This window comes from Protopterus annectens, chromosome 13.part0 (assembly GCF_019279795.1).
Source record: "Protopterus annectens isolate FY-2018-M chromosome 13.part0, PAN1.0, whole genome shotgun sequence".
Taxonomy (NCBI): domain Eukaryota; kingdom Metazoa; phylum Chordata; order Ceratodontiformes; family Protopteridae; genus Protopterus; species Protopterus annectens.
Genome location: NC_056747.1, coordinates 877520378 through 877533198, shown reverse-complemented (window position 1 = coordinate 877533198; position 12821 = coordinate 877520378). Strand labels below are relative to the sequence as shown.

At 38.8% G+C, this 12821-nt stretch overlaps 1 protein-coding gene across 7 annotated transcripts in view; it reads right to left on the bottom strand.

Moving 5' to 3' along the window:
* Positions 1 to 2559: 2559 nt before the first annotated feature.
* The window catches only part of LOC122787740 (protein rapunzel-like), a 212582-nt gene continuing 202320 nt past the window's right edge, over positions 2560 to 12821 (bottom strand). For all 7 annotated transcript variants that reach the window (XM_044054606.1, XM_044054607.1, XM_044054608.1 and 4 more), the window contains one exon: positions 2560 to 3588. In XM_044054606.1, coding sequence (XP_043910541.1) covers positions 2867 to 3520 — 654 coding nt within the window. In that variant the 5' untranslated portion in view covers positions 3521 to 3588 and the 3' untranslated portion in view covers positions 2560 to 2866. The remainder of the gene's footprint in view (positions 3589 to 12821) is intronic.

Genomic DNA, 12821 nt, shown 5'->3' with positions numbered 1-12821 from the left:
TACTATATATATATATACATACATACATAGATACATACACACACACACACATACATAAATGTGTGTGTGTTTGGGTGCATGAGTGCAAGCAAAACAATCTTGGACAAGTTTCATTTACTGTTGGCAAGAAGTCACTGGAAAGTAATGGGTTGGTAGTACACTGGAGAAGATCCTGCAGAGCCACTGATTATAACTCTGTTCTGCCACTGGTAAGCGTGAACCTTGTCTGGGTGTGTTAAGTGTTAGCTAGTACCCAAGGAAGCAGTGTGCACTTATCATATGCTCTTAATTATTGGACAACAGCAGTGTAGATCACGAAAACTGTTGGTCCCGTTCATCACACATTCTTTACAATCAAATAAGCAAAGACACACAAAATAGACAGCTATAGAAGAGGCTTTTCCACTCCTCAAATACAAAACTGTCTGTAACATTGTAACATAGGCACTATTAAACTGCAAATCTATAAAAGCATCAGATCAAAAAAAATAAGATAAAATGTGCAATTTGTTTTCGCATTAGCACAATGAAGTATGAAATGTGAAAAGGCACATCCTCCATTACTTAAATCTTGTAAAAACACAAATTAAAATAGCTTTTAATTCTCATTCAGTGTAGCTGTACTCTATAATAACTTCAAACATATGTAACCTTAAGTAAATAAGGTGATTTTAAGACAGAACAAGTTTGGTGTTTACACTGAATAATGTGACTGATAAACTAAGAGGTATTACGGCTGCATAATATGAAACCTGGAGAGAATGGAAGTTGAATACTGAACAGCATGGTAACTGCTTTGATAAACATTTTGAAAGTTTGCAGTTAAGTACTTATTATGGTATGCTGTCTACAGATTACAGAGTTGAAACCTTCTCAGTAAAAGTAGCATTTCGTCAGTGTATTCATTCCATTTGAGTCTAATTATCTCTCATTTGCCCTACTCAATTCTTACTCACAGTTGCAATAGCTAAATATGACAAAATATACGTCAATGTACTGCGGATGTGGCTATTTTTCATGCAAATCACTGTTTTCATAAATTTGTAATGTTTCAGCATTAACTCAGGAATGCTGAAATCGCAAATTATAATTATGTATATGGCAGTCTTGCCTATATTTAATATCAATAAGTAGAAATCTGAAAATAAATCAACTGCTAATTCTGTCTGAAGCACTGGATGCGTAATTGTAAATAAGGTATTTGTGCAAGACAATTATAACACAAACTGCACTGACAGTTAAGAGCAAAACTGACAGCACAATTTTCCCATTTCCTTCTAAAAGTTTAGGGATATCATCAATACTTGTTTAAGCAAGTATAACACAAAAGTGCATCAACATATAAGAACAGAGCTAAAAGCACAATTATTTTCAATTTTCTCTAAAAATAATGACTTATGATGACATGGAAAGCAGTGGCTAGCATACAGATGCTCATTAAAATGTATTCACTAAAATGTATTAAGACATTCACATATCTTCCATCATCTTTTGTTTTGTATTATGGCAGAAAATATTTGTGCATGAAACTGGAATGTAGAGCCACAAAAATCATCTGTGAGGAATCAATCTGCATGTATGCAGCACTATGAAATTGACAAAGTGTGTGCTACCATTCACTTATTTAACTGACACATACTTCAATAATTTCCAGAGATCAAATTTATGATGCCACGAACATACTTCTTACAGAGATTTGCTTACAAAACATCAAAACAGTAGACAGCATCTGTGACAATGCACTGCTGCATTAAGGACACGGAATCAATGTATTCTGTCATGCCATACTGCTACTTGTCAACAAGCCCTCTACACTTTTAACCCCCAAAAGTACTCAGCTTAAAGGTTTAATGCAATTGCAAATGGTTAACATTTAATTTATCTCATATGCTAATGCTTGAGCAGGCTGTCTTGCTAGTCAACAACTGCTGAATCCCTGGTGCCCAACACATATCAGTGATACAATAAGAAATTAAACTGGACACTTACCCAAAGGTCGGTTTTGACTTACTTTTTACAGCAGTACTAAACTGTCCTAATTTTGCTAGTACTGGTTTACAGAACACTCAGTAAAGTATGATTAATGTAGCAGTTCATCAAAAGACTGGAACATAAACACCTGCTACGTGACAGCAGGTTAACAGCACTGACAAATAAGTGAGTGGAATGAACCTTGTAAAATGGGATTATGCAGAATGCAGGCTAAAGGAAAGGGTCAAGCAATCATTTTTCTAAAAGAGAATAAAATACTGTCACATAAGAAAGACAAGACCTTAACACTAACTCTATCCCTGGGAGCTGTAGTCTTGGCATGTTCTATAGAAGAACTTGGTAGCTTCCATAGATTTAAATGAATCTCAATATTAATCATTTTACACATACTTGCATGACAGACAATAGACATCTTCTGGAGAAGATTAGAATGATACAGTCTGTGGATGCCCGCTAAGTCAATTTTCATCTTCAGTGTTTTATCTACAGTACTTTGCTGGGGTACATAAAACTGCTACAAAGTTTAAAGTAATCATTATGTTAAAAACTAAAACAGACAACAAAAGCTAATGACCATCACATTTACTGTGTGTATCGACAAATAATAAGCAATAAAAAACAGCTGCAAACTAAAAAAAGTGACGCTCTGTGGGCAAACATTTTGCATGTAGTCTATGTGCCATTCAGCAGAGCAGGGTCACAGGCTCTGCTGTTTGAAAGCATTTCAGTCTGGTTAAAGATTAACCATATCATAAAAATAATTAGAAAATAACCTCCATTAAAATCTGTACATAGCAATATTCTGAGATTAAATACAGCAAGAGCGGTCAAAACAACAATATGTTACACAACCCATGCCTACAATTTTCCAGGTTTAGCTGTACTCAGCAATCTTTGTGCTCATTTTCTCTACTATGTTTTCCATCTTCTCATACCATTCATCCTTCAGTTCTTCCATATCGTCACCACGGATTGATTTGTAACTCATTAGAGCAACAAGACCAATAGCAAACAGGTTCATAAGACGTGCACACACAGCCTGCATTTCCTTTAGAGTACAACCACTGTACGCTTCAAGAATGGGAGTACTAAATGCTAGCTTAGTCCCTACGACACCATCATAGAGGTCATAAAGATTAGTATCATCACCACTCCTACGAAAGCTCCGAACAAATACTTCTTTAGTAATCTCATCTTTAATAAATTTTGTGTATTCCCTAAACTGGTGTTTAATGTTGCTCTCTGTTTTAGAGTATTGAATTGTGATGGTGTCCTGACGGATCTTCACTAGCAATTCATCACATTCTTTGGAGGTAGTCTCTATTTTTATGTGGATCTCCTCAAAATCCTGCTTCAGTTTCTCCATTTCATCAGTTTTTACAAAGTTTGACAGGACACCTACAACCGATCCTGCAACACTGAAAATAGGATTTAATACTCCTGCTGCTGAGAATGCTACATGAAGGACATCCAGAGAAATTTTAACTCCTTTCTTTAACATTTCTTTGTAGTTCTTTTTATCAGCCATTTGTTATACTGATGTTTCTCACTGATTTCTATGGTAAATTAAACAAGGAAGATTCAGACATAAAGTAGCTAAAAAGAAAGAAAAGAAAAAAAGAGAGAACATGTTAATCAAGAAGCATACAGTATGTTGTCATCCTGCAAATGAGCAAAGCATACAAGTAAAACATCAAAGCAGTCAGTATTCAGCCTACAGCTAAATCACAGAACAGTACCAGTACAGTCATTGCATAACTGACTCCCCCGGGCACTCTCTTACTGATGACTGGCTGCTGACAGTGTAGAATTCAAAGCAAAACTAATCCTTTGCACATTACACGTTATGGGGGGGACCATCAATATGGTGAGGTCATTAGCTCCTTGCTATGCTATCAAGTAAATGTTCAGCACATCAGTTGCTCAGGTTTTAATGCAGCAGTATCCTCAGACTGAATAAATTACCTTCCAACTTTTCCCGAAATACACATTACTAGACATAAACTCTAACATTTCATGTGCACCTAAGTTTGATTAAAATAGCATACTTTTCATTAATTAACTAGGGTTTAACTCTGATCCATATTGGCATTTTACAGGTTCAACCCAGGGAATAAACACAACTCAAATAACATGGACATTTTACAAGAGCATTTGTTAACAAAACTTTGGACTTCATAAGACATGCATCACTGATGTGGATGAGAATGTACAGATTTACAATATTTACATAGTTTTGCAGTTTACATTTTTTTTGAAGACGGGAAAGATTACGAACTTGCAGTAGGATTTTTTTTTTCAAAGTTGGGAAAAGAAAGGGAGGTCTGTGAAAGAAGATGATCAGGTATGAAAGTTAATGAGATGTACAGGAGAGAAATTATGGAGGGCTCGGTATACAGTTTGTTCAGCATCTAGCAGAGGAGCAAGGAGGAGGGGGTGTTCAAATTTTTTGGAAGTGAAACAATCTGCTGATGGGTAGGCAGTTAATGTTAGAAACTGACGGTGGTAATAGAAAATGCCAAAAATGCTAGTTGATGCTGCTGCTACTGAAAAACCATTTGCATTACACACTTATTTAAACATACATATGCCACTAAATAGTACTGGAAAACCCATTTGCACTGCGCTTCCTTAAACAGGCATTTCTTGATGGAGAGTCTGATTTTAAGTTTGGAGGAAATGGCTTTCACACTTTTGGGATGGATTCCCACATTTTTGGAGAAATTACTGGGAAGGAACAGTTTGGCCAGTGCAGATTATTACATGGAGATTGAAGGCTGTAGGTGTGGACATATTAGTAAATCTGATGGTGAAGAGTTTAGCATGTTGAATTTATAGATCTGAGAGACCAATAATAAAGTCATTGTTTCTGGTAGTCTATTCCCAGCTGGTGAAGATGACAAGATGACAAAATGACAAAAGGGATAAATATTCATTTGTGTGAGGAATTTTATAAAATCCATCTGCCTAAGAACTAAAGGCTGTGAATCAGGATTTTTACAAGTAGCATTAAACACACCCGCTAAGGCTTGCAAACAGGAGGAATGGGGGTCAAATGAGGTAAATCCACTTGTAACATATAATATTCCTCAATTCAGGGGGAACATCCACTAGTTCCCATAAGAGCAGCTCACTCATCCTGGCTATTGTCCTAGACAAAGAAAATTATTTCAAAGATGGTGGAGAGGACCAAGATTCTACACTATCCAAGTAAAGGCTTCAGAATCTACAGGATACCACTGTCTTCACACAAACATTTTTTAACCTTTTGTTTGTTTTGGTTTTTTTTTCAGAAAAAATCTTGGTCAGAGACTGACCCCAAGAAGGCACATCTGCCCTGTCTAAGTGCTTCTTTCTCCAGTTACATGGAGCAACATCTCCCTGAGTGTCTCCCAGAGAAGATGATTCAACTATGGATGTGTCGGACATTGAACAACTGAAGAGGATTTGTCTGAACCCCAGTTCATGGTGGCTGAAAGGATTATACCACAAGAAGCCAAAGAAGCAGGTGAGCAGTCTGAGGAATAAAGATGACCACACAGATTCACCCATCATCTGCTGAGGTATTGACTGAGTTTGTGGGTCAGCAAAGGCTCTTTGGTAAGTTGTTTTTTTCTTTCAAGATACAGTGGGAGCAGAACCAGAAGGATTGGGGTAAGTATCCGTACTGTAACTGAGGAAAACTCAAAAGCATCAGTCAGAAGTTTTCATAAAGCATTCACAAGCAGCACACTCAACTCCTAACATGGCCCATATTCTAAAGAAATGCAGAAGCAGAAAAGGAACCTACTGTTAGCAGTGTAAAAAGCAAAAGGTCACTGACAGAAAATATGTCATGTAACTTCACACTGACTGCTGACATGCTGGAAGGACAGGCATTTGTCTCACAGATAACCTCCTTCCTGATAAAGGATTCCCAATCCAAGAGAAACAGAGTTCTTCTGTAACTCATTTCAAGCATAATTTAAACCAGTGTATGGAGAATCACAAATTTACCTCTGGTCTGGCACCTGTGTCTCTAGTAGACACAGGCAGCCTACAAATGCTAAGACCATGTATGCTGAAGCCTAAATATACCCCTTAAATAACACTAGGGTATCAAAACTGGTAAGATATATTTGGGAAGCATGGATAGGCTTTAAAGAGGCCTTTTAAGCCTAGCCATGCTTCCCAAATGAACCTAATTACCTATTTCCTTGTCTTTACTGACTGGGTGAAACCCATTTTCAGTGGAGGCTCAAGGAGAAAAGCTCCACATTTAAGTTACAAATCATGTACATTTATAATTGGAAGGTAAAACATCTATACATGAACTTATTTATATGATTTCTAAATATTTTTAAATATTTCTTAAATGAACATTGCATTTTAAGACAAAAGAGAAAGAAATTAACATAATTTGGTTAATTACTGAATAGAGAAATATACAATAACAGTTAATGTATTTATAGTATAATGGGTGAAGGGAAAAGATCAAACTGGGGTGTTTTTGAGTTTAGTAATAATTACACAGACAAGTAGAATGTAGCTTAAAAATTGAAGAGAGATATGAAAAGAGAAGTTATGAGCAGGAAGATAAATGGACAGAGAATGAATTATAATTAGTAGTGGGTGTGAGAGTAGGAGGAAAAATAAGAGTTTGGGAAAAAAGTGCATTATGAGCAGGAGTGATAACATAAAAATATTGGGATGCAAAGTGGATACAAGAGTTGGAAAAAAGTAATCTGAGTAAAGCTAGCCAGGTGGATACAAGAGTTGGAAAACAGTAATCTGAGTAAAGCTAGCCAGGTGAGCAGGAAGAACAGAGGTGAATTTGGCACAGGTGCTGTTTAAGCAAAGTTTTGAAACTGTTTAAGTTTTCTATCTGTTTTAACTACGTGGGAGGGTTCATTCCAGAGTTCTGACATGTAATAAAGAGTAGAGAGAGTCCCCAAAAGGGTTGACTATCTTGCTGATACATAGTAAAAGTTTATTGCTACAGCAAAGGTCTCCAGTCGCTGAATAATACTGCAGGGTGTTTTGTAATGCTGGGCATCTGTCTGGGGAGTACAACAGGTTATGGGCAATGATTAGTTCTGAGTATGTCAACTAGTTTGGGAGTTCCAGCCAGTTTAATTGTTTTAATGGAAGGCAGTGGTGTAAGGTTGGTTGGTTGCAAATTTAGCTATTTTACAGTAGCAGAAGGCTACTTTAGTTTTATACGTAGTGTTGACATTTGTAAGAATAAGGGAAACATAGTAGAGAAGGAAGGAGGTATGTTGCTGATAAGATAATCCTTGCTTGATCTGTTAGGTTGTGTGTGCTCTATAGAGGAAGCAGATATTTTTGGTGTACTTCTTGATGCAATGAAGTATGTGGTGATCAAATTTGAGGCCGTCATTTGTTATGATGCCAATTAATTTAGTTTGGCTTATGGTTTCTATTTTTGTGTTACTACTTGAGATGATTTGAGATGTGTATTTCTGGTTAAGGTGCTGTTTTGGATCAAATAGCGCAAGTTTTTTTTTTTTTTGCATTAAGCAGCAATTTAGAATTTTTTAGCCATATTTCAATGGCAGTGAAAGATTTTTGAGTGACTTACTGTAATTTTGTTATGGATGGGGAAGAACAGATAAAGAGTTTAATCATCAGCATACTGTAGGAGAATGGCAAGTGTTGTAGCAGTATGAAGTTTATTTATGAAAAGGGGGTTGAGTATTGACCCTTGTGGTACACCAACAGAGACTGGCTGAAATGCTGAAAGGTTTTGTTGCCATTTAGTTGCCTGCTGGTGATTGCATAAATAACTGTGAAACCCGGAGAGGGAGGGGTATGTGATACCTAGTGTTGCAAGCTCAGCAAGCTCAGAGAGGAGCTTTTGGTAGGACAATGTGTCAAATGCTTTTGAAAGCTCAAGGAAAAGTGAAGAAATAAGGTTACCCTCATTTCTGCATTGATTTACTATGCTGGAGAAGTTGAGGAGGGCAGTAGTAGTACTGTGATTGGGCCTGAAGGTGTGCTGGATGTTGAAAAGGAGATTGTGTTGGGTTATAGATTTCACAAGCTGAGAGTGAATTTAGAGAGGGGTGATGGGATGGCAATCGGTCCAAAGTTTAATACTGTTGAAGTACTTCCTTTGTGAAGAAGTATAGCATTTTTTCCCCAAATGGATAGGACATAGGTTTCACTTACTGACAGGTTAATTAGAATGAAAAAAGGGAAGGCTAGTGCTTTTGCACCTATTTTGATGAACTGAATGAAAAAGCTATTGGCAACTGAAGTTGTTGCTTTTAATTTGGCTAGTAATTTTTTATGGCTGATGTTGAGATGTGCTGAAAACTATAAGACAATGTGTTGCTTTTGAGAACAGGTGAAAGTTGGAGGGGTGAAGTGAGGTGTTCACTGATTAGTGATAAAACTGAGTGGATAAAATGAGTGCTGAACTGAGTGGCAATGGACTCTGTTGTTTGGCTTTACTGGAAAGGCTCACCCAGACTCTGCTACAGTTTGATGTGAGGGAAAGGTTAGTTTTCTTTTTATTTTGTTGTATTTTGTTTTACTTTATTGGCTTTTTCTATTTTGTATACCATGATTTGTTTTCTTTACACTGTGTTTTACTTGTATTCTGCTTTTAACTGCATATTCTGCTTTTAACTGCATATTAAAACTTGAAGAGAGACCACAGCTCTGTCTCTTGTGAGTCAGACTGAAATTAGAATAGGTCAATTAAGGAGTCGTACATAAGTTAGAACAGGTCAGTTAAGGTTAATCATCTGTGAACTGAGGGGGTGGAGCTAGGAGCTAAACCTTCTATTTAAGGGGTAAAATAAAACAGTTTAGAGCTTTAAGGGAAAGGCTCACCCAGACTCTGCAACAGTTTGCTGTGAGGGAAGGGTTATTTTGCTTTTTATTCATTGTATTTTGTATTACTTTATTGCCTTTTTCTATTTTGCAAAGTGTGATTTGTTTTTTACACTGTGTTTTACTTGTATTCTGCTTTTAACTGCATATTAAAACTTGAAAAGAGACCACAGCTCTGTCTGTTGTGAGTCAGACAGAAAGATTTCCCACTCTTCCACCGGGTTACTGTTGTGATCTTAAACACCACTATCTTTCTAGATGCCTGCCCTTTATGTTAATTTGACCATATACCTCATTTCCTCTCTGCTTTTACTGGCTGGTGTGAGTAAGCACAAAATTATCATTTTGTGAAATCACTCCCCTTCAACTATTTAAATTTATTGGCCATCCTACTGTATTCCATAGTACCAGAATACAAAGGTGACCACCCCCTTTCAATCTATCTTGCTGTTTTAAAAATAGTGACTCTTCACTAAAACTTTACCTTTTAGACAGGTAAAACTTAAGTTACCTACTTTCACATTTAACTCCTCTAGTGCACACTGCAGTGTTTAGGATAAACCATTTTTTTCATCTCACCTTTAAGCATCTATTGCAAGACCACTAATTATTGGAGAGCCCACATTCTGGCTCTCACTAGTCGTCTTGGGATTAGTGCTTCTATTTTCTCCTGGTGAGAGAAAGAGTGCAGTTACATTATTTACTGGAGACTGCTGATCACCAGAAAGCTTAATAACTGTTTTATAGGTGACAGCTTGGAATCTGTGCTTATATTCTGATCCTGGTGAGGGTAGGAGCAGTGCATTGATTCCTGACTCTTACTGGTTGGAGAGTGAGTGTCTGTGCTTAACGTACCTGATTGGTCTGGTTGCTATTCGAGGCATCTGCCAGAAAAAGGCTACAGGCCTGCAGACCCTTGCATCATGCGGGACAAGACTGTGGATCACCAAACGGGCCATCGCCTGCTTCTCTTCTTGGGATTGGTGCTAACATTTTGCTTCTGGTGAGAGAAGGAGCAAAGGAGTATTGTATCCCAACAGAGTGAAGCTGTGCTGAGACCAGCATTAGTAATAGCCAGGCAGTAGCTACTCATGTGACTCCCTTTTTTTTCATCATTCTTGGCAAGCTAATTCTTTACATTCAGTAAGTACTGCTTGATTTCTTTCTAACTTCAGAATATCTGCCTAAATACTTCATCCTTAAATTTTCAGGGTCTAATTATTAGTTTCCCCTCAAGAGTTTGGAAGTTATTTGTACAGACTCAGACACCTTGAGTGACATTTTCCTGTAAAAGAAATATATAAGGAAACAGCTCTAGTCCTTAGTAATAATGACCATCCCTCCTGGCATGTCTAAAAGTCAGTCCCCTGTGCTTTTTCCTATTAACCTGGTGAACTTGGGCATTCTGAAGCAGTGTAGCAACTGCCTCATGTACACAGACAACCCTCTCCTCTTACCTCCCAACACTCAGACTTGTGACAGATACACTTATATATCCAAATTGGAAGCCATGCACTCTCAAGCAAAGACCGGAATAGCTGGTCAAGAGGAGAAGGTCAACAGCTGCACCACACCACATGCAACACATAACCCTCCAGAACACCCTCCATCACAGCTTTCACATAAAAACACAAATCACACACCCACCTTCAGGGAGGCTCTCAATAGAAATCTACCCAAACAGCATAGTCTTCCACGGCAGAAATGCACTCGACCACCACAAGACACATAGCTCACCTACACAGTGTGCCCCTCAACCTAAGCTCCTAAGGCAAAACAGCTTGCCTAATACACTAATCATAGGTGACTCAATAGTGAGGCACAATGATGTCCCATTCACTAGGTTGAATAAGGAGAAAGCAACAGTCAGCTATCTATCAGGAGCCAGAATCCGACATATAACACATGCACTCAGGTCACTCCACAACAAGTACAAGTATGACTCTGTCACTGTCCACGTGGGTGTGAATGACCTGAGACACATGAAAAGAGACATGGAGGAGCTCTCAGATTATGTGATCCAGGCAAGTATGACCCTAGCCCAGAGCAGCATCCTACCATTGCCCAGAATGATATAGTACAAGCAGAAAATGATTGACTTGAACAACTGGCTAAGTTTCTGGTGTCATCCTAAGGGATCCAGTATCTGTCTACTTGGGATGACATGATTGATAGACCTCGATGCTTTGCCAGAGATGGCCTGCATCTGTCACCCCTGGGTTTCCAGATACTGGCTAAGGCTCTTGCCATACCTATAGTGCCTTTTTTAGGTGATATTCCAAAGACCAAATTACCACCATAACAGCTATAAATAAATGCAATCTGAAGGTCATGTTGCTCAATGCTAGAAGTCTAAACTTCAAGATGCACTTACTCGAAGCACTCCTCAAAATGGAGAACATTGACATTTGTGCTGTATCGGAGACCTGGTTTAAAGCAGCAGAAGGCAACCCTGCGCTACCAGGCTATAACTCATTCCACACCTTTCGGCCCCAGATCACAGACCGAAGCTCCAAAGGTGGTGGTGCCTCCATATTCATAAAGAATATGCACACCTCCAGACTAGTAGCCCAGCATAACACATCTGAGATACTTCAGGTACAGCTAACACTGGATAAGATGGAGATTCAGGTCGTAGCCTGGTATAGGTCCCCAACCATGTCCTAAGACTTTCACTCCACGTTCCTAAGCACCCTGGAAGCTATTAGGGTCCAACCCAACACTCTCATACTAAGTGACTTCAACTACCCCTCCATCAACTGGGAAAACTACTCATGCACCAATACACTGGCCCAATGCTTCCTGGAATTCATCAATTCCAATGCCCTGGACCAGCTCACTCTTACCCCACTAGAGGAAGCAACATCCTTGACCTGGTTATTACTAACATGGGCAATCATTGCTCTACACCAATAGTCAATTCCTCCCTGGTTAGATCTGACCACAAACTAATCACCATGGAAATCCACATCTCACCCACACCCCCCGCAATGGTAACCACCATGAAAAACCTCTCCAAAGCTGAATTTGGGCTCCTAAAAAAAGAGGTGGCTAACTTCATGGCACCCATGTCAGTGGAAAATAAATACATGACTGCCAAATCCTACACAGATGTACTGTACGAACACGTACATAAATGCATGGAACTAGCCATACCCATACCAAAAAAAAAACAATACGCTCTCCTCCAAAAAAAGGAAGCCAATCTGGTGGTTCTGTTCCATTAATAAACTCTAGAACAGAAGGAAGAAATTGTTGCAGAAAAAGATGAAATCCCAAGACTGGAAAAATTCCCTTATTAGCCTCAACAAAAAGTTGAGATCCCTCCTCAAAACTTCTAAAGCCAGCTATAAAGGGAGAATTGCAGCAGACACTAAAAACAACCACAAAGCCTTCTATAGTTATATCAAGAATCTCCATGGCAATACCCAGGTTTGCTCTGAGTTACTGCACAATGGTACCTCCTATACTCAGCCAACAGATAATGCCAATATACTGGTCAACAAATTCAGTGGTAACTTTACTCCTCTCTCCCCCTAAAGGACCAATCACAATACCGGAGGAATGCCAGGCACCCAGCATTACTGCAGCACAGGTTAAAGCTGCACTGTCCAAGGCCAAGAATACAGCTTCCATGGGACCTGACAATATAACTGGATGTGTTCCACATGAACTACAAAGTGAACTGGCACCACATCTGTATGCCCTGTTCAATCACAGCCTCACCTCAGGCTTTGTCCCTACCAAATGGTGCACTGCTACAGTCATCCCCTCTCCATAAAAGGGGAGCAACTACAGACCCTAGGAATTATTGCCCCATTAGCCTGATGAGTCTGTTATGTAAGGTTATGGAGCACATCATCATGGACCTAATTAACAAGGCTATAGGGAATCTCCAAACTCGAGATCCCACGCAATTTGGTTTTGTGAAAGGCAGATCATACCTCCTCGACCTGGTTGACTTCTTTGAGTCAGTCACCAGAGCTGTG